Below are 22876 nucleotides of genomic sequence, written 5' to 3' on the forward strand. Positions count from 1 at the left end.
TCAGTTCAGTAGATGGGGATGTGAGGAGGACGAGAGGGTCGGTATTCTCTAGACAGTGATTACACTGAACAGCATCACTACTGGAGGAATGGAGCCTTTAGTTCAGTCAGTTCAACCTTCACCGTCTCTGCTGGTCTTCACTCGCCATCTAGTGGTGGAACAATGTTATTACACATCTGTTTATTATTGGTGGGTTTAAACTCTAGTAATTAAACCTGTTTGACTAGATAACAGGAACAATGTTATTACACATCTGTTTATTATTGGTGGGTTTAAACTCTAGTAATTAAACCTGTTTGACTAGATAACAGGAACAAGTTCTGATCAATCAAATTTAGTTAAATTACAATTCAAACTCACTCAATTTTTTTTTAAAAAAGTAAATAATTTATTTAGAAAAAGATATATGTAGCTATAAATACATTCTCATAGAGTAAACAAAGTCTGTAATAAGACAGTAGAAAGACAACACATTGTAGTGACAGGAGGGAATCAATAGTCACATATCAGGACATTACATGTTTGGGAATAACAATAAGATCACAGTATCGAATCGCAATACATCTGGTATCGGTACCTACAGTAAGTCTGTCAAATCTGTGGTTCTGCCCCTGAACAGGCAGTTAACCCACTGTTCCTAGACCAGTTAACCCACTGTTCCTAGACCAGTTAACCCACTGTTCCTAGACCAGTTAACCCACTGTTCCTAGACCAGTTAACCCACTGTTCCTAGACCAGTTAACCCACTGTTCCTAGACCAGTTAACCCACTGTTCCTAGACCAGTTAACCCACTGTTCCTAGACCAGACCACTGTTCCTAGACCAGTTAACCCACTGTTCCTAGACCAGTTAACCCACTGTTCCTAGACCAGTTAACCCACTGTTCCTAGACCAGTTAACCCACTGTTCCTAGACCAGTTAACCCACTGTTCCTAGACCAGTTAACCCACTGTTCCTAGACCAGTTAACCCACTGTTCCTAGACCAGTTAACCCACTGTTCCTAGACCACTGTTAGACCCCACTGTTCCTAGACCAGTTAACCCACTGTTCCTAGACCAGTTAACCCACTGTTCCTAGACCAGTTAACCCACTGTTCCTAGACCAGTTAACCCACTGTTCCTAGACCAGTTAACCCACTGTTCCTAGACCAGTTAACCCACTGTTCCTAGACCAGTTAACCCACTGTTCCTAGACCAGTTAACCCACTGTTCCTAGTTAACCAAAAGATAACCCACTGTTAAGTTAACCCACTGTTCCTAGACCAGTTAACCCACTGTTCCTAGACCAGTTAACCCACTGTTCCTAGACCAGTTAACCCACTGTTCCTAGACCAGTTAACCCACTGTTCCTAGACCAGTTAACCCACTGTTCCTAGACCAGTTAACCCACTGTTCCTAGACCAGTTAACCCACTGTTCCTAGACCAGTTAACCCACTGTTCCTAGGCCCTGTTAACCCACTGTTCCTAGACCAGTTAACCCACTGTTCCTAGACCCGTTAACCCACTGTTCCTAGACCAGTTAACCCACTGTTCCTAGACCAGTTAACCCACTGTTCCTAGACCAGTTAACCCACTGTTCCTAGACCAGTTAACCCACTGTTCCTAGACCAGTTAACCCACTGTTCCTAGACCAGTTAACCCACTGTTCCTAGACCAGTTAACCCACTGTTCCTAGACCAGTTAACCCACTGTTCCTAGACCAGTTAACCCACTGTTCCTAGACCAGTTAACCCACTGTTCCTAGACCAGTTAACCCACTGTTCCTAGACCAGTTACCCCACTGTTCCTAGACCAGTTAACCCACTAGACCAGTTAACTCCACTGTTAACTTGATGTTCCTCCAACGGTGAGGGCGTGAGGTCAGGGGTCAGAGTACAGAACGATACTTGCAGGCGAACATCACCCAGACGGCACAGGCAGACTCGGGGTACGCAAACACCCGGACACGCACCGCCAGCCTCACGTGGTCCCCACGGCAACACACTATCTCATCACAGAACGGAGACCTGCCCAAACAACAACAGTCACTCATCACTTGAGTATCCATGACAACACACACTTCTCCTGTCCTTCATTTACCTGATCAACTTATACAATTGTGAGGTGTCTAAAAGCTGGAAATATTCAGTGTTGCTATAGTTACCTGAGGCAAGTAGCGAAGGCTCGACGTGTGTAGCGGTGCGTTGCTATAGTTACCTGAGGCAAGTAGCGAAAGCTCGACGTGTGTTGCGGTGCGTTGCTATAGTTACCGGAGGCAAGTAGCGAAGGCTCGACGTGTGTTGCCGTGCGTTGCTATAGTTACCGGAGGCAAGTAGCGAAGGCTCACGTGTGTTGCCGTGCGTTGCTATAGTTACCGGAGGCAAGTAGCGAAGGCTCGACGTGTGTTGCGGTGCGTTGCTATAGTTACCTGAGGCAGGTAGCGAAGGATCGCGTGTGTTGCAGTGCGTTGCTATAGTTACCGGAGGCAAGTAGCGAAGGCTCGACGCGTGTTGCGGTACGTTGCTATAGTTACCGGTGGCAAGTAGCGAAGGCTCACGTGTGTTGCCGTGCGTTGCTATAGTTACCTGAGGCAGCGAAGGCTCACGTGTGTTGCGAAGGATAGCGAAGGCTCGCGTTGTGTTTGCAGTGCGATCGCTATAGTTGCAGGAGGCAAGTTAGCGAAGGCTCGACGCGTGTTGCGGCACGTTGCTATAGTTACCGGTGGCAAGTAGCGAAGGCTCACGTGTGTTGCCGTGCGTTGCTATAGTTACCTGAGGCAGGTAGCGAAGGCTCGACGTGTGTAGCGGTGCGTTGCTATAGTTACCTGAGGCAGGTAGCGAAGGGTCGCGTGTGTTGCAGTGCGTTGCTATAGTTACCGGAGGCAAGTAGCGAAGGCTCAACGTGTGTTGCGGTACGTTGCTATAGTTACCAGAGGCAAGTAGCGAAAGCTCGACGTGTGTTGCGGTGCGTTGCTATAGTTACCAGAGGCAAGTAGCGAAAGCTCGACGTGTGTTGCGGTGCGTTGCTATAGTTACCGGAGGCAAGTAGCGAAGGCTCGACGTGTGTTGCGGTACGTTGCTATAGTTACCTGAGGCAGGTAGCGAAGGCTCAACGTGTGTTGCGGTACGTTGCTATAGTTACCGGAGGCAAGTAGCGAAGGCTCGACGTGTGTTGCGGTACGTTGCTATAGTTACCGGAGGCAAGTAGCGAAGGCTCGACGCGTGTTGCGGTACGTTGCTATAGTTACCGGTGGCAAGTAGCGAAGGCTCACGTGTGTTGCCGTGCGTTGCTATAGTTACCTGAGGCAGGTAGCGAAGGCTCGCCGTGCGTTGTGGTGCAGGAAGTGGATAGGGAAACCTTTGAAGGTGTGTCCGTCCGGCACCGCCCTCCGCACAGCATCCTGGAACTCCTCGTTACCACAGGAAGTCCCCGTGCAGCGCTCCAGCTCGTACGCCGCCAGGGCGGAGGACAGGACGTAGGACAGGTGGTCATCCCACACTGTGGCCAGGCCAAGGTCCTGGAGGGAGATACAGAGATCTACTATAATACAGGCCAAGGTCCTGGAGGGAGATACAGAGATCTACTATAATACAGGCCAAGGTCCTGGAGGGAGATACAGAGATCTACTATAATACAGGCCAAGGTCCTGGAGGGAGATACAGAGATCTACTATAATACAGGCCAAGGTCCTGGAGGGAGATACAGAGATCTACTATAATACAGGCCAAGGTCCTGGAGGGAGACACAGAGATCTACTATAATACAGGCCAAGGTCCTGGAGGGAGACACAGAGATCTACTATAATACAGACCAAGGTCCTGGAGGGAGATACAGAGATCTACTATAATACAGGCCAAGGTCCTGGAGGGAGATACAGAGATCTACTATAATACAGGCCAAGGTCCTGGAGGGAGACACAGAGATCTACTATAATACAGACCAAGGTCCTGGAGGGAGATACAGAGATCTACTATAATACAGGCCAAGGTCCTGGAGGGAGATACAGAGATCTACTATAATACAGGCCAAGGTCCTGGAGGGAGACACAGAGATCTACTATAATACAGGCCAAGGTCCTGGAGGGAGACACAGAGATCTACTATAATACAGGCCAAGGTCCTGGAGGGAGACACAGAGATCTACTATAACACAGGCCAAGGTCCTGGAGGGAGATACAGAGATCTACTATAACACAGGCCAAGGTCCTGGAGGGAGATACAGAGATCTACTATAACACAGGCCAAGGTCCTGGAGGGAGATACAGAGATCTAATATAACACAGGCCAAGGTCCTGGAGGGAGACACAGAGATCTACTATAATACAGGCCAAGGTCCTGGAGGGAGATACAGAGATCTACTATAATACAGGCCAAGGTCCTGGAGGGAGACACAGAGATCTACTATAACACAGGCCAAGGTCCTGGAGGGAGATACAGAGATCTACTATAATACAGGCCAAGGTCCTGGAGGGAGATACAGAGATCTACTATAACACAGGCCAAGGTCCTGGAGGGAGATACAGAGATCTACTATAATACAGGCCAAGGTCCTGGAGGGAGATACAGAGATCTACTATAATACAGGCCAAGGTCCTGGAGGGAAATACAGAGATCTACTATAATACAGGCCAAGGTCCTGGAGGGAGATACAGAGATCTACTATAATACAGGCCAAGGTCCTGGAGGGAGATACAGAGATCTACTATAATACAGGCCAAGGTCCTGGAGGGAGATACAGAGATCTACTATAATACAGGCCAAGGTCCTGGAGGGAGATACAGAGATCTACTATAATACAGGCCAAGGTCCTGGAGGGAGATACAGAGATCTACTATAATACAGGCCAAGGTCCTGGAGGGAGATACAGAGATCTACTATAATACAGGCCAAGGTCCTGGAGGGAGACACATAGATCTACTATAATACAGGCCAAGGTCCTGGAGGGAGATACAGAGATCTACTATAATACAGACCAAGGTCCTGGAGGGAGACACAGAGATCTACTATAATACAGGCCAAGGTCCTGGAGGGAGATACAGAGATCTACTATAATACAGACCCTGGAGGGAGACACATAGATCTACTATAATACAGGCCAAGGTCCTGGAGGGAGATACAGAGATCTACTATAATACAGGCCAAGGTCCTGGAGGGAGATACAGAGATCTACTATAACACAGGCCAAGGTCCTGGAGGGAGATACAGAGATCTACTATAATACAGGCCAAGGTCCTGGAGGGAGACACAGAGATCTACTATAACACAGACACAGAGATCTACTATAACACAGACACAGAGATCTACTATAATACAGAGATCTACTATAATACAGACACAGAGATCTACTATAACACAGACATCTACTATAATACAGACACAGAGATCTACTGTAATACAGACACAGAGATCTACTATAATACAGACACAGAGATCTACCATAACACAGACATCTACTATAATACAGAGATCTACTATAATATCAGGCCAGACGGCCTGGAGGCTACTGAGATCCAGACCAGAGATCTACTATAATCACAGACGTCCCTCCCGTCTTCCAGAGTTGTCTGGACTCGATCCCTCCGATGTCAACAATACAGAGATCCCTTCTCTCTTTTCTCTACCAAACTCTTGAGCGGCCAAGGTCCTGGAGGGAGATACAGAGATCTACTATAATACAGGTTTCAAGGTCCTCAAGGGAGACAGAGATCTACTATAATACAGGCCAATCACGGAGATCTACTAGTCTAAGGATCTACTACAGAGAGATCTACTATAATACAGACCAAGGTCCTAGGGAGAACCAGAGATCTACTATAATACTCTCCAAGGTCCTGGAGGAGACCCAGCTTGGATCTACTATACAGCCAAGGTCCTGGTGGGAGATCAGAGATCTCCTATAATCACCACTGGTGTCCCCAGAGGGCTACCATAATACATAACACAGAGATCTCACTCATAACCTCACATGGTCTCTCCTATCATTGCTATGCAGACGGCACACACAGAGATCTACTATTCCCCCTGATGACCAGGTGGGATGAGATCTACTATAATACAGACATATCAGTCTACTATAACACGGACACAGATCTACTATAATACAGGTTCCAAGGTCCTGGGGAAGACTGCCAGTTCCATGATCTATAATCAAGGCTGACAACTCCATTGTGTCCTCCTCCCAGAATACAGAACCCTGAGACAACACCCTGACGTTCTATATACATCAGGCGGTGTCAGAGTTCCTGTAGACTACAGAGATATACATAATACAGACCCCACACAGAGACCATCTACTATAATCCAGGCACCTGTCATCTACGTCTTGATTAGCAACAGAGTCCTGTTGGCTGGGCTCCTGCCTGTGCCATAAACCCCTACAACTCATCCAGGCCAAGGTCCTGGTGTTCAACCTTCCCAGAGATCTCTCACGTAATACAGACTCCAGAGATCAGAGATCTCCACTGGCTTCCCTAAGAGATCCGACACCATGGTGCTCGCCACGGAGCTGAGGGGAACGGCACCTCAGACCTCCAGGCTCTGATCAGGCCCTACACCCAAACAAGGGCACTGCGCTCATCCACAGGCCTGTTACAGCCTCCCTACCACTGAGGAAGTACAGTTCCCGCTACAGCCCAGTCAAAACTGTTCTACTCTCACCCCCTGGTAAACAGACTCCCTCACGATATACGCCAGACAGCACAGTCAATCCACTTTGGAGACACCTGGGCTCTTCAAGGACAGACACAGAGATCTAGGTATAGAGGGGCAGAATCCTTCTGTCCCTGGGGGAACAAGATTTAGATGCAACAGCCTGTTCACTGGTTGTCATAAGGTGTACTATAATTTGTAAGTCCTCTGGATAAGAGATCTACTGCTAAATGACTTAAAGTAAATGTAAATAATACAGACCCTGGAGGGAGATACATAGATCTACTATAATACAGACCCTGGAGGGAGATACAGAGATCTACTATAATACAGGCCAAGGTCCTGGAGGGAGACACAGAGATCTACTATAACACAGACACAGAGATCTACTATAACACAGACACAGAGATCTACTATAATACAGAGATCTACTATAATACAGACACAGAGATCTACTATAACACAGACATCTACTATAATACAGACACAGAGATCTACTATAACACAGACATCTACTATAATACAGACACAGAGATCTACTGTAATACAGACACAGAGATCTACTATAATACAGACACAGAGATCTACCATAACACAGACACAGAGATCTACTATAATACAGAGATCTACTATAACACAGAGATCTACTATAACACAGACACAGAGATCTACTATAACACAGACACAGAGATCTACTATAACACAGACACAGAGATCTACTATAATACAGGTTCCAGGTTTTTGAGGGACAAAATGTCCCTTAGGGCCCCCAAAAGGCTATAGAGCTGGCTCTGACTGTATGTGTGGGTTTGGATGTGGATACACAGACCCATGAGCCAATATATACACACAGAGACCATGTTAATATCCTGTACTATAGATATACATGACTAGACACACAGAGACCATGTTAATATCCTGTACTATAGATATACATGACTAGACACACAGAGACCATGTTAATATCCTGTACTGTAGAGACACAACATGACTGACAAGTATGGGCTCTGACAGGTATGGGCTCTGACAGGTATGGGCTCTGACAGGTATGGGCTCTGACAGGTATGGGCTCTGACAGGTATGGGCTCTGACAGGTGTTACAGGTCAAACTGAGCCAACCTGTACGCCGTTGTTCGTACTCTCACCTTCCTGTGTTCCACCACCAGGTACCTCAGCTCCAGTTCCAGCTGGTTGGAGGCAGCGCTGGGCTCCAGGGAGGGGCCACAGAGAGGAGGTAGAGGGGGCAGAGAGGTGGTGCTGCCCGGGGAGCAGACTGAGCCAACAGCCTCCTCACTCATAGCCTTCCACTGGGACTGGTTGTGGAAGTCGAACGAGCAGAGTTCCACGGCGTCCGACGGCTGGCAGTTGGCCAGGAAGGACCTGTGGTTGAACACACAGCCGATGGTCCTGTAGGGATAGGAGGGGCGGGGCTGGGGGGCCAGGGGAGGGGCGTCTGGGTCAATGGCCTGGTGGAGGTACCTGAAACAAAATGATTGAATAGGTAGAAATATATTGTGTAGAACAGACATGCTACTGACGTACAGACTAGAGATCATCGCAGCTCTATTCATAACCATGCTGCACCCTGGTGCAGGGGACTCCGTTGACCTATCAGAACCTCCGCCAGAGAGACAGAGGACTCCGTTGACCTATCAGAACCTCCGCCAGAGAGACAGAGGACTCCGTTGACCTATCAGAACCTCCGCCAGAGAGACAGAGGACTCCGTTGACCTATCAGAACCTCCGCCAGAGAGACAGAGGACTCCGTTGACCTATCAGAACCTCCGCCAGAGAGACAGAGGACTCCGTTGACCTATCAGAACCTCCGCCAGAGAGACAGAGGACTCCGTTGACCTATCAGAAACTCCGCCAGAGAGACAGAGGACTTCGTTGTTGCAGGTGTCGTTAAGCCCAGTTCACATTTAAAACGCCTCTGATGTGTTTTATGCAGTTGAAGAACACAGTTGGTTTGATCTGAAACAGTTTTAGGAACATCTCACGTTGGCTGGCTGGAGTTTCCAAACTTCAACATGTCAAATCTTAGCGGAAAACTTGCGACTCGCTTTAGCGAGAACAGTGCGCTGACTTTCTGTGTTCAGCCAAGCAGCTAACTAGTTGTTTTGCTGCAGTAATAGCTAGCCAAGCTTGTTGATATTTCTCTGACGAGTCGCAAAGTGTGTAACTTTCCTGGTGAATGTATTTCATGAAACTTGTTTGCTACAACACCTAGCGGCTGCAACACCTAGCGGCTACAACACCTAGCGGCTACAACACCTAGCGGCTACAACACCTAGCTGCTACAACACCTAGCTGCTGCAACACCTAGCTGCTGCAACACCTAGCTGCTGCAACACCTAGAGGCTGCAACACCTAGAGGCTACAACACCTAGAGGCTACAAGACCTAGAGGCTACAACACCTAGCTGCTACAACACCTAGAGGCTACAACACCTAGAGGCTACAACACCTAGAGGCTACAACACCTAGCTGCTACAACACCTAGAGGCTACAACACCTAGAGGCTACAACACCTAGAGGCTACAACACCTAGAGGCTACAACACCTAGAGGCTACAACACCTAGAGGCTACAACACCTAGAGGCTACAACACCTAGAGGCTACAACACCTAGCTGCAGCAACACCTAGAGGCTACAACACCTTGTTGCAACAACACCTAGCTGCTACAACACCTTGTTGCCTAGCTGCTACAACACCTAGCTGCTACAACACCTAGCTGCTACAACACCTAGAGGCTACAACACCTAGAGGCTACAACACCTAGAGGCTACAACACCTAGAGGCTACAACACCTAGAGGCTACAACACCTAGAGGCTACAACACCTAGAGGCTACAACACCTAGAGGCTACAACACCTAGAGGCTACAACACCTAGAGGCTACAACACCTAGAGGCTACAACACCTAGAGGCTACAACACCTAGCGGCTACAACACCTAGATGCTACAACACCTTGCTACAACACCTAGAGGCTACAACACCTAGAGGCTACAACACCTAGAGGCTACAACACCTAGAGGCTACAACACCTAGAGGCTACAACACCTAGAGGCTACAACACCTAGAGGCTACAACACCTAGAGGCTACAACACCTAGAGGCTACAACACCTAGAGGCTACAACACCTAGAGGCTACAACACCTAGAGGCTACAACACCTAGCTGCTACAACACCTTGTTGCCTTGCTGCTACAACACCTAGCTGCCTAGCTGCTACAACACCTAGCTGCTACAACACCTAGCTGCTACATCACCTAGCTGCTGCAACACCTAGCTGCTGCAACACCTAGCTGCTGCAACACCTAGCTACTGCAACACCTAGAGGCTACAACACCTAGAGGCTGCAACACCTAGAGGCTGCAACACCTAGAGGCTGCAACACCTATATAGTGCCTCAGACCGCTGGCCACTCGGGAAACCCTGGGCTGGTCTTTTTGATCTAAACGTCTCGTCTTCAGGTCAGCTACAACATGGTGAAACAGTCTGGTTGTGTCTCGTCTCAGGTCAGCTACAACATGGTGAAACAGTCTGGTTGTGTCTCGTCTTCACGTCAGCTACAACATGGTGAAACAGTCTGGTTGTGTCTCGTCTCAGGTCAGCTACAACATGGTGAAACAGTCTGGTTGTGTCTCGTCTTCAGGTCAGCTACAACATGGTGAAACAGTCTGGTTGTGTCTCGTCTCAGGTCAGCTACAACATGGTGAAACAGTCTGGTTGTGTCTCGTCTTCAGGTCAGCTACAACATGGTGAAACAGTCTGGTTGTGTCTCGTCTCAGGTCAGCTACAACATGGTGAAACAGTCTGGTTGTGTCTCGTCTCAGGTCAGCTACAACATGGTGAAACAGTCTGGTTGTGTCTCGTCTCAGGTCAGCTACAACATGGTGAAACAGTCTGGTTGTGTCTCGTCTCAGGTCAGCTACAACATGGTGAAACAGTCTGGTTGTGTCTCGTCTCAGGTCAGCTACAACATGGTGAAACAGTCTGGTTGTGTCTCGTCTCAGGTCAGCTACAACATGGTGAAACAGTCTGGTTGTGTCTCGTCTCAGGTCAGCTACAACATGGTGAAACAGTCTGGTTGTGTCTCGTCTCAGGTCAGCTACAACATGGTGAAACAGTCTGGTTGTGTCTCGTCTCAGGTCAGCTACAACATGGTGAAACAGTCTGGTTGTGTCTCGTCTCAGGTCAGCTACAACATGGTGAAACAGTCTGGTTGTGTCTCGTCTCAGGTGGGGCCGTTGTATCTGAACCGGGCTTCAGTCTCACCTGTGTGCGGTCAGGCTCTCCCAGAAGGTGATGGTGCTGTCAGTGCCCCTGGTCATCACCCAGGTGTGTGCCAGGCTCTTGGGCTTAGTGCCAACACACACGTAGGCATCCAGGCCGAACCCCAGCAGCAGACTGCACAGCAGGGTGGCATGGTCCTCACAGTCGCCCTGGAAACGCACAACCAATCAGATCAGAGAGATGTCACAGTCTCCCTGGAAACACCAAAAACATCATGTCTCAGTTCCTAACTCTAACCCACAGGGCTGGTCATCATGTCTCAGTTCCTAACTCTAACCCACAGGGCTGGTCATCATGTCTCAGTTCCTAACTCTAACCCACAGGGCTGGTCATCATGTCTCAGTTCCTAACTCTAACCCACAGGGCTGGTCATCATGTTTCAGTTCCTAACTCTAACCCACAGGGCTGGTCATCATGTCTCAGTTACTAACTCTAACCCACAGGGCTGGTCATCATGTCTCAGTTCCTAACTCTAACCCACAGGGCTGGTCATCATGTCTCAGTTCCTAACTCTAACCCACAGGGCTGGTCATCATGTCTCAGTTCCTAACTCTAACCCACAGGGCTGGTCATCATGTCTCAGTCTGGTCTCAGTTCCTAACTCTAACCCACAGGGCTGGTCATCATGTCTCAGTTCCTAACTCTAACCCACAGGGCTGGTCATCATGTCTCAGTTCCTAACTCTAACCCACAGGGCTGGTCATCATGTCTCAGTTCCTAACTCTAACCCACAGGGCTGGTCATCATGTCTCAGAGGATAGAGGAGGCGGAGAGGAGGAGAGGAGAGGGGAGGGGAGGGGAGGGGAGAGGATAGAAGAGGGGAGGGGAGAGGATAGAAGAGGAGAGGGGAGAGGATAGAAGAGGAGAGGGGGAGAGGATAGAAGAGGAGAGAGGAGAGGAGAGGATAGAAGAGGAGAGGGGAGAGGAGAGGAGGGGAGAGGAGAGGGGAGGGGAGAGGATAGAAGAGGAGAGGGGAGAGGATATTAAGAGGATTATATAGGGGAGAGGAGAGGACAGAAGAGGAGAGGGGAGAGGATAGAAGAGGAGAGGGGAGAGGATAGAAGAGGAGAGGGGAGAGGAGAGAGGGAGGAGAGGGGAGAGGAGAGAGGAGAGGAGGGGAGGGGAGGGGAGAGGACAGAAGAGGAGAGGGGAGGAGAGGATAGGAGAGGAGGATAGAAGAGGAGAGGGGAGAGGATAGAAGAGGAGAGGGGAGAGGATAGAAGAGGAGAGGGGAGAGGAGAGGGGAGAGGATAGAAAAGAGGAGGCATTTATTCATTCTGCTGCACTGGGGAAATCCCAGAACCGTCCATCAGGATATAAATAAATCTTCTCATAACAGGCCGTCTAACCGTTTCAGAAATCAATTATTTTACAATTCCACCACTGAGGATTAGAACACAGAGAGATGAGTTCAGAGGTTAAAGACAGCATAGCATTACAGCTGTCTAAATGCTTACGGCTGTGTGTGTGTGTGGTTCAGAACAGAGCCGGTCCTCACCTTGTTTCTACAGAGGAAGGCGAGAAGGGAGCACCACTGCTCCTGTTTGCCTCCTCCTCCTCCCCCGACCACGGGAGCTTTCTCCAGGCCCAGCAGGCTAACGAAGCGGGCCGCCTGACGGGGACTCTCCAGGAGACGACCAGCACGCAGGACACGCACGTAGGAACACACCGGCCTGTTGACGCCGTTCTCATCCTGCAAGCAACACAGCAAAGTTCAAATACAGCCCGGCTAACACCCAGCACAGCACGGCTAACACCCAGCACGGCTAACACCCAGCACAGCACGGCTAACACCCAGCCAGCACGGCTAACACCCAGCCCGGCTAACACCCAGCACAGCACGGCTAACACCCAGCCCGGCTAACACCCAGCACAGCACGGCTAACACCCAGCACGGCTAACACCCAGCACGGCTAACACCCAGCACAGCACGGCTAACACCCAGCCCGGCTAACACCCAGCACAGCACGGCACAGCACGGCTAACACCCAGCACGGCTAACACCCAGCACGGCTAACACCCAGCACAGCACGGCTAACACCCAGCCCGGCTAACACAGCCAGCACACCCTAACACTAACACCCAGCACGGCTAACACCCAGCACGGCTAACACCCAGCACACGGCTAACACCCAGCACGGCTAACACCCAGCACAGCACGGCTAACACCCAGCACGGCTAACACCCAGCACAGCACGGCTAACACCCAGCCCGGCTAACACCCAGCACGGCTAACACCCAGCACGGCACGGCTAACACCCAGCACGGCTAACACCCAGCACAGCACGGCTAACACCCAGCACACGGCTAACGGCACCCAGCACGGCACGGCTAACACCCAGCACGGCTAACACCCCCACGGCTAACACCCAGCACGGCTAACACCCAGCAGCACGGCTAACACCCAGCACAGCACGGCTAACACCCAGCACGGCTAACACGGCTAACACCCAGCACGGCTAACACCCAGCACGGCACGGCTAACACCCAGCCCCGCACGGCTAACACCCCAGCACGGCTAACACCCAGCACGGCTAACACCCAGCACGCACGGCAGCTAACACCCAGCACGGCTAACACCCCACGGCACGGCTAACACCCAGCACGGCTAACAGCACGGCTAACACCCAGCACAGCACGGCTAACACCCAGCACGGCTAACACCCAGCACGGCTAACACCCAGCACGGCTAACACCCAGCACGGCTAACACCCAGCACACGGCTAACACCCAGCACGGCTAACACCCAGCACGGCTAACACCCGGCACGGCTAACACCCAGCACGGCTAACACCGGCTAACACCCAGCACGGCTAACACCCAGCACGGCTAACACCCGGCTAACACCCAGCACAGCTAACACCCAGCACGGCTAACACACGGCTAACACCCAGCACGGCTAACACCCAGCACGGCTAACACCCAGCACGGCTAACACCCAGCACGGCTAACACCCAGCACGGCTAACACCCAGCACGGCTAACACCCAGCACGGCTAACACCCAGCACGGCACGGCTAACACCCAGCACGGCACGGCTAACACCCAGCACGGCTAACACCCAGCACGGCTAACACGGCTAACACCCAGCACGGCTAACACCCAGCACGGCTAACACCCAGCACGGCTAACACCCAGCACGGCTAACACCCAGCACGGCTAACACACGGCTAACACCCAGCACGGCACGGCTAACACCCAGCACGGCACGGCTAACACCCAGCACGGCTAACACCCAGCACGGCTAACACCCAGCACGGCTAACACCCAGCACGGCTAACACCCAGCACGGCACGGCTAACACCCAGCACGGCTAACACCCAGCACGGCTAACACCCCAGCACGGCTAACACCCACACGGCTAACACCCAGCACGGCTAACACACGGCACGGCTAACACCCGGCACGGCTAACACCCAGCATGGCTAACACGGCTAACACCCAGCACGGCTAACACCCAGCACGGCACGGCTAACACCCAGCACGGCTAACACCCGGCACGGCTAACACCCGGCACGGCTAACACCCGGCACGGCTAACACCCGGCACGGCTAACACCCGGCACGGCTAACACCCAGCACGGCTAACACCCAGCACGGCACGGCTAACACCCAGCACGGCTAACAAAGCACGGCTAACACCCAGCACGGCTAACACCCGGCACGGCTAACACCCAGCACGGCTAACACGGCTAACACACTGTCAGCACGGCTAACACAGCACTGCTAACACCCAGCACGGCTAACACCCAGCATGGCTAACACACGGTTGTCCGCTAACACCCGGCACGGCTAACACCCGGCACGGCTAACACCCAGCACGGCTAACACCCAGCACGGCTAACACACTGTCCGGTTGACACCATTCTCATCCTAAAAAACACACACAAAACAATGTTTTTGAATATTATTAAACACTAACACATCAGTATTATATTAAAACACAAGTATTAACAATGTGAGGACCTGAGCAAAGATCTTGACCAGTTTGGATTGGTTGGCAGGTCTGATCTCTAGAAACTCTCTCCACCACTGTTTGGCATAAACCAGAAACAGCCTCTCCTTCTCCGTCGTCTTCTGCCGCTCCAGGGACTGCTGTAAACAATAAACACCAGTAACAATCACTATCAACCCCTGCCTCTTAGGGAGGAGCCATATGTCTGCCTCTTAGGGACTGCTGTAAACAATAAACACCAGTAACAATCACTATCAACCCCTGCCTCTTAGGGAGGAGCCATATGTCTGCCTCTTAGGGACTGCTGTAAACAATAAACACCAGTAACAATCACTATCAACCCCTGCCTCTTAGGGAGGAGCCATAAATGTCTGCCTCTTAGGGACTGCTGTAAACAATAAACACCAGTAACAATGTCTGCCTCTTAGGGAGGAACCATATGTCTGCCTCTTAGGGACTGCTGTAAACAATAAACACCAGTAACAATCACTATCAACCCCTGCCTCTTAGGGACTGCTGTAAACAATAAACACCAGTAACAATCACTATCAACCCCTGCCTCTTAGGGAGGAGCCATATGTCTGCCTCTTAGGGACTGCTGTAAACAATAAACACCAGTAACAATCACTATCAACCCCTGCCTCTTAGGGACTGCTGTAAACAATAAACACCAGTAACAATCACTATCAACCCCTGCCTCTTAGGGAGGAGCCATATGTCTGCCTCTTAGGGACTGCTGTAAACAATAAACACCAGTAACAATCACTATCAACCCCTGCCTCTTAGGGAGGAGCCATATGTCTGCCTCTTAGGGACTGCTGTAAACAATAAACACCAGTAACAATCACTATCAACCCCTGCCTCTTAGGGACTGCTGTAAACAATAAACACCAGTAACAATCACTATCAACCCCTGCCTCTTAGGGACTGCTGTAAACAATAAACACCAGTAACAATCACTATCAACCCCTGCCTCTTAGGGACTGCTGTAAACAATAAACACCAGTAACAATCACTATCAACCCCTGCCTCTTAGGGAGGAGCCATATGTCTGCCTCTTAGGGACTGCTGTAAACAATAAACACCAGTAACAATCACTATCAACCCCTGCCTCTTAGGGAGGAGCCATATGTCTGCCTCTTAGGGACTGCTGTAAACAATAAACACCAGTAACAATCACTATCAACCCCTGCCTCTTAGGGAGGACTGTCTGCCTCTTAAACAATAAACACCAGTAACAATCACTATCAACCCCTGCCTCTTAGGGAGGAGCCATATGTCTGCCTCTTAGGGACTGCTGTAAACAATAAACACCAGTAACAATCACTATCAACCCCTGCCTCTTAGGGAGGAGCCATATGTCTGCCTCTTAGGGACTGCTGTAAACAATAAACACCAGTAACAATCACTATCAACCCCTGCCTCTTAGGGAGGAGCCATATGTCTGCCTCTTAGGGACTGCTGTAAACAATAAACACCAGTAACAATCACTATCAACCCCTGCCTCTTAGGGAGGAGCCATATGTCTGCCTCTTAGGGAGGAACCATATAAATGTCTGCCTCTTAGGGAGGAACCATATAAATGTCTGCCTCTTAGGGAGGAACCATATAAATGTCTGCCTCTTAGGGAGGAACCATATAAATGTCTGCCTCTTAGGGAGGAACCATATAAATGTCTGCCTCTTAGGGAGGAACCATATAAATGTCTGCCTCTTAGGGAGGAACCATATAAATGTCTGCCTCTTAGGGAGGAACCATATAAATGTCTGCCTCTTAGGGAGGAACCATATAAATGTCTGCCTCTTAGGAAGGAACCATATAAATGTCTGCCTCTTAGGAAGGAACCATATGTCTGCCTCTTAGGGAGGAACCATATGTCTGCCTCTTAGGGAGGAACCATATAAATGTCTGCCTCTTAGGGAGGAACCATATGTCTGCCTCTTAGGGAGGAACCATATGTCTGCCTCTTAGGGAGGAACCATATGTCTGCCTCTTAGGGAGGAACCATATGTCTGCCTCTTAGGGAGGAACCATATGTCTGCCTCTTAGGGAGGAACCATATGTCTGCCTCTTAGGGAGGAACCATATGTCTGCCTCTTAGGGAGGAACCATATGTCTGCCTCTTAGGGAGGAACCATATAAATGTCTGCCTCTTAGGGAGGAACCATATATGTCTGCCTCTTAGGGAGGAACCATATGTCTGCCTCTTAGGGAGGAACCATATAAATGTCTGCCTCTTAGGGAGGAACCATATGTCTGCCTCTTAGGGAGGAACCATATAAATGTCTGCCTCTTAGGGAGGAACCATATGTCTGCCTCTTAGGGAGGAACCATATAAATGTCTGCCTCTTAGGGAGGAAGTGAATCATAGCGTGACAACATGACAGAGCATAGCAGCATTACGACCAGTCTCTGACCTGTGTGGTGATGATGTCAGGTGACAGGATCTCTGACAGAGGAGGGTAAAGGTCAAGACTCATGTTGAGTACACCAGCCGTCACCTTACATTCACTACCTGTTAGGATACAGAGGAGATATACTGAACACCTGTTAGGACACAGAGGAGATATACTGAACACCTGTTAGGACACAGAGGAGATATACTGAACACCTGTTAGGACACAGAGGAGATATACTGAACACCTGTTAGGATACAGAGGAGATATACTGAACACCTGTTGGGATACAGAGGAGATATACTGAACACCTGTTAGGATACAGAGGAGATATACTGAACACCTGTTGGGATACAGAGGAGATATACTGAACACCTGTTGGGATACAGAGGAGATATACTGAACACCTGTTAGGATACAGAGGAGATATACTGAACACCTGTTGGGATACAGAGGAGATATACTGAACACCTGTTAGGATACAGAGGAGATATACTGAACACCTGTTAGGATACAGAGGAGATATACTGAACACCTGTTGGGATACAGAGGAGATATACTGAACACCTGTTGGGATACAGAGGAGATATACTGAACAGAGGAGATATACTGAACACCTGTTAGGATACAGAGGAGATATACTGAACACCTGTTAGGATACAGAGGAGATATACTGAACACCTGTTAGGATACAGAGGAGATATACTGAACACCTGTTGGGATACAGAGGAGATATACTGAACACCTGTTGGGATACAGAGGAGATATACTGAACACCTGTTAGGACAGAACAGAAACACCTTACACTCACTACCGACAGTTGGAACAGAACAGAAACCCAGAACAGCAGACAGGATGTGTTCCCTCTCTTTTGTCTTTAATTTCTATGTATTTAACTGGGTGTAAATCAGGCTAATTCATACAAAATGCAGGTTAATTTTCCTTCAGAAAATTAAACCTCAAATAGTTTAACCCTTAGCGTCCTTACCGACTCCAAGCAGCTCTACGGCAATGCTGGTCTTCCCAGAGGGAGAGGAGAGGACGGTCCTCCAGTCCAGGAAGTAAGAGGAGACCAGGGTGGTCTCGCTGGATGCGTCTCTCTTTATCAACACCAGGTGGACCGGGTCACAGATAGACAACATCGTGGTGGCGTCTGCCATCTTACTGCCATCGCCTGAAAGACACAGAGACAAAGGAAGGTCACGGACAATAAGCCTGTTCAGAGATGATCAGTTATTACGTTGTTGTTGTTGTTGTTGTTGTTGTTGTTGGTAGTACCCCCTTTTCCTCCCCAACGGGCTCTGGAGACGAGTTGTGCGTCCTCTGAAACGTGACCCGACAAACCGCGCTTCTTAACACCCGCCAGGTTTAACCCGGAAGCCAGCCGCACCACCGTGTCAGAGGAAACACCGCCAGGTTTAACCAGGAAGCCAGCCGCACCACCGTGTCAGAGGAAACACCGCCAGGTTTAACCAGGAAGCCAGCCGCACCACCGTGTCAGAGGAAACACAGCCGGTTTAACCAGGAAGCCAGCCGCACCACCGTGTCAGAGGAAACACCGCCAGGTTTAACCCGGAAGCCAGCCGCACCACCGTGTCAGAGGAAACACAGCCGGTTTAACCAGGAAGCCAGCCGCACCACCGAGTCAGAGGAAACACCGCCAGGTTTAACCAGGAAGCCAGCCGCACCACCGTGTCAGAGGAAACACCGCCAGGTTTAACCAGGAAGCCAGCCGCACCACCGTGTCAGAGGAAACACAGCCGGTTTAACCAGGAAGCCAGCCGCACCACCGTGTCAGAGGAAACACCGCCTGTTTAACCAGGAAGCCAGCCGCACCACCGTGTCAGAGGAAACACAGCCGGTTTAACCAGGAAGCCAGCCGCACCACCGTGTCAGAGGAAACACCGCCGGGTTTAACCAGGAAGCCAGCCGCACCACCGTGTCAGAGGAAACACCGCCAGGTTTAACCCGGAAGCCAGCCGCACCACCGTGTCAGAGGAAACACCGCCTGTTTAACCAGGAAGCCAGCCGCACCACAGGACTCAGAGGAAACCACCGTAACCAGTCAGAGGAAACACCGCCTGTTTAACCAGGAAGCCAGCCGCACCACCGTGTCAGAGGAAACACCGCCGGTTTAACCAGGAAGCCAGCCGCACCACCGTGTCAGAGGAAACACAGCCGGGTTTAACCAGGAAGTCAGCCGCACCACCGTGTCAGAGGAAACACCGCCGGTTTAACCAGGAAGCCAGCCGCACCACCGTGTCAGAGGAAACACAGCCGGGTTTAACCAGGAAGCCAGCCGCACCACCGTGTCAGAGGAAACACAGCCGGGTTTAACCAGGAAGCCAGCCGCACCACCGTGTCAGAGGAAACACCGCCTGTTTAACCAGGAGGCCAGCCACACCACCGTGTCAGAGGAAACACAGCCGGTTTAACCAGGAAGCCAGCCGCACCACCGTGTCAGAGGAAACACAGCCGGTTTAACCAGGAAGCCAGCCGCACCACCGTGTCAGAGGAAACACAGCCGGTTTAACCAGGAAGCCAGCCGCACCACCGTGTCAGAGGAAACACCGCCAGGTTTAACCAGGAAGCCAGCCGCACCACCGTGTCAGAGGAAACACAGCCGGTTTAACCAGGAAGCCAGCCGCACCACCGTGTCAGAGGAAACACAGCCGGTTTAACCAGGAAGCCAGCCGCACCACCGTGTCAGAGGAAACACCGCCTGTTTAACCAGGAGGCCAGCCACACCACCGTGTCAGAGGAAACACAGCCGGTTTAACCAGGAAGCCAGCCGCACCACCGTGTCAGAGGAAACACAGCCGGTTTAACCAGGAAGCCAGCCGCACCACCGTGTCAGAGGAAACACAGCCGGTTTAACCAGGAAGCCAGCCGCACCACCGTGTCAGAGGAAACACCGCCAGGTTTAACCAGGAAGCCAGCCGCACCACCGTGTCAGAGGAAACACAGCCGGTTTAACCAGGAAGCCAGCCGCACCACCGTGTCAGAGGAAACACAGCCGGTTTAACCAGGAAGTCAGCCGCACCACCGTGTCAGAGGAAACACTGTTCAAACTGACGACCGAGGTCAGCCTGCAGGCGCCTGGCCTGCCACAAGGAGTCGCTAGAGCTCAATGAGCCAAGTATACTATAGTAAACAGGACTACTAGTAAACAGGGCTACTAGTAAACAGGGCTACTAGTAAACAGGACTACTAGTAAACAGGGCTACTAGTAAACAGGACTACTAGTAAACAGGACTACTAGTAAACAGGACTACTAGTAAACAGGACTACTAGTAAACAGGACTACTAGTAAACAGGGCTACTAGTAAACAGGACTACTAGTAAACAGGACTACTAGTAAACAGGACTACTAGTAAACAGGACTACTGGTAAACAGGACTACTAGTAAACAGGACTACTAGTAAACAGGACTACTTTACAACAGGGATTAAAGATAAATTAAAGGAGACAATGTTGTCTACAGTAAACCAGTTGTGTAACATCAGGCAGTCAGGAAGTCAACCCGTCTTTACCCAGTCCCTCTCTGTGTATCTCCAGCAGGAAGCCCTCCTGCAGGTCTGGCTCACAGGCACAGGGGACAGGCTTGGAGTGGAAGCGCTGGTTCCTGAAGTGCAGGTAGAGGGTGAAGGTGGAGCAGACCTGACCAGGTAGAGGCTCTGGCTCCTGGAGGTGCTCTAGAAAGGCCTTACCCCCCAGGACCTGGAGGTACAGGTACCTCCTCGCTGGGTCCATGTTGGCTGGGAGGACAGAAATACAACCGTTTGACACTGAACAGTAAGTAGTAAGGGAACGTCAGGTGCTCGCTCAATCTCCCCGGTGACAGTTTCTTACTTTTCTTGAGCTTCGTCGGGTCCTTGTCAATAAAGTGAGTTGCAGGCTTCGGAGTGTTCTGGAGTTCTAACTCGGTGTCAGGCACTTCCTGTCAAAACACTGTCAACGTTATGAAGGTACGGAAGACCAGAGAGGACATAAAACAAACCCCTCATTATGTTGAGATCACAACGTATGTCACGAACACTACAAACCCCCTCATTATGTTGAGATCACAACTTATGAACACTACAAACCCCCTCATTATGTTGAGATCACAACTTATGAACACTACAAACCCCTCATTATGTTGAGATCACAACTTATGAACACTACAAACCCCCTCATTATGTTGAGATGAACACTACAAACCCCCTCATTATGTTGAGATCACAACTTATGAACACTACAAACCCCCTCATTATGTTGAGATCACAACTTGTCATGAACACTACAAACCCCCTCATTATGTTGAGATCACAACTTATGAACACTACAAACCCCCTCATTATGTTGAGATCACAACTTGTCATGAACACTACAAACTTGCATGCGATTGGCTGTGGTCTTGGGGGCGGCACACAGCCTGGGAGACGGGGCTGCTTGTCAGGCATTGTTCGGGGCTTAAATGCCCCAGGAGTGCATTGTGACCAATACAGCCACAGGACTCCTCGATGAGGTGGGTAAATCCTACACGGTGCATCTGAGCAAATGAATGGATGATGTGTGGTACTTTCGATTATCTCGTGGTCTCAATGAAACAACGTTTGTTATGTAGTGACCATGAGATAAGTTGTGATCTCGACATAACGAGGGAATTAATTGTTGTGTATATTCACGTCCCATCTGAACTTCTGTAGAAAGCTGCATTCAACCTCCAGATAATAAAACGTGCTGAACGGAGGATTTCCCATAACTCACCTTGGAGAAATGAAGATCCTTCATGACATCGTCTACGATTCCCCTGCGTTGCAGAGCCCGGAGGAAGTCCTCCTCAGACAGAGAGCTATGTCCAGGGTCCAGATCCTCTCTCACGGTCTCCGACAACACATCCCTGATCTTCCTATGAATGTTCATCTGACAAAACACACGTTTACTACGAGTCACTAAATCTTAGAACAGAATGGTTCAACTCCCGGCTGTTCTCCCTCAATGGCAACAGTCTCTCTTTAACTAGAAGTGTTTCCCTGTACATAGATAGATATTAATGACTTGTGTCATGCACAAAGTAGACGTCCTAACCGACTTGCTGAAACAACAGTTTGTTAACAAGACATTTGTGGAATGGTTGAAAAACGAGTTTTAATGACTTCATAGCTATCAGATTGGTAATGATCATTTTTAAATGCTTCGGTAAGTAGCTACCTTGATCAGATGGTTGTGTATGATCTGCTTTAGTTCAGATGCTTTCTCCGGTGGCAGAGACATCTCGGTAAACTTTACACCCGCGTTTCGCCCGTTTTACTAAATGAACACGACACTGCAACGTGTGGTAAGAAGTGCAACATGTAAATGGCTTATAGTTGTCTTATTTGCCTGAATAACACGAAGGATCGGGAAAATCCATCTGCAAAAACTTCAATCCCAGACCTCCACAACAATAACAACAGCCAGTTTAAACTGTGTGGCGGAAAAGGAAGCGGGCATGTGTCTTCCTCATTGCCTGAAGCGGTTCGTCTAATTAAAGTCTCAACTAAGGACAAAACCATTCCATTAAATAACAATAATCACACCAAGTATTACATAAAACCGTCACTTTTTGAAGACTGAG

General features: G+C 50.0%; 1 protein-coding gene and 1 long non-coding RNA gene across 5 annotated transcripts; one reads left to right on the forward strand and one right to left on the reverse strand.

Moving 5' to 3' along the window:
- Positions 1–1474: 1474 nt before the first annotated feature.
- On the reverse strand, positions 1475–22876 carry cep76 (centrosomal protein 76). Of its 4 annotated transcripts, none has more exons than XM_052515351.1 (12): positions 22471–22867; positions 22027–22182; positions 21127–21214; positions 20808–21032; positions 18263–18448; positions 17296–17393; positions 14890–15015; positions 12424–12618; positions 10908–11074; positions 7773–8106; positions 3280–3497; positions 1475–2007 (listed from the first exon to the last, which is right to left on the reverse strand). In XM_052515351.1, the coding sequence occupies exons 1-12, from the start codon at positions 22531–22533 to the stop codon at positions 1869–1871; spliced, it is 1995 nt and encodes a 664-aa protein (XP_052371311.1). In that variant the 5' UTR covers positions 22534–22867; the 3' UTR covers positions 1475–1868. The 4 variants fall into 4 exon arrangements, with proteins under 4 accessions (XP_052371311.1, XP_052371310.1, XP_052371313.1 ...); XM_052515350.1 differs by having other exon boundaries at positions 1476–2007; positions 14890–15018; positions 22471–22863; XM_052515353.1 differs by lacking the exon at positions 22471–22867 and having other exon boundaries at positions 1476–2007; positions 14890–15018; positions 21127–21225; positions 22027–22176.
- LOC127928217 (uncharacterized) lies at positions 3531–5193 on the forward strand. The gene is made up of 7 exons (XR_008130950.1): positions 3531–3666; positions 3753–3881; positions 3925–4096; positions 4269–4354; positions 4398–4569; positions 4613–4827; positions 5080–5193. It is a non-coding gene; the product is annotated as an uncharacterized LOC127928217 (long non-coding RNA).

This window comes from Oncorhynchus keta, unplaced genomic scaffold (genome assembly GCF_023373465.1).
Source record: "Oncorhynchus keta strain PuntledgeMale-10-30-2019 unplaced genomic scaffold, Oket_V2 Un_scaffold_23736_pilon_pilon, whole genome shotgun sequence".
Classification (NCBI taxonomy): domain Eukaryota; kingdom Metazoa; phylum Chordata; class Actinopteri; order Salmoniformes; family Salmonidae; genus Oncorhynchus; species Oncorhynchus keta.

Excerpts from the sequence above, each read along its gene's own strand:
- cep76 (XM_052515350.1), bottom strand. The coding sequence starts at position 22,533 with ATGTCTCTGCCACCGGAGAAAGCATCTGAACTAAAGCAGATCATACAC. Across the intron at positions 18,449-20,807 it reads GATACACAGAGAGGGACTGG|GCGATGGCAGTAAGATGGCA; the intron begins GTAAAGACGGGT and ends TGTGTCTTTCAG. Across the intron at positions 17,394-18,262 it reads CGTAGAGCTGCTTGGAGTCG|GTAGTGAATGTAAGGTGACG; the intron begins GTAAGGACGCTA and ends GTATCCTAACAG.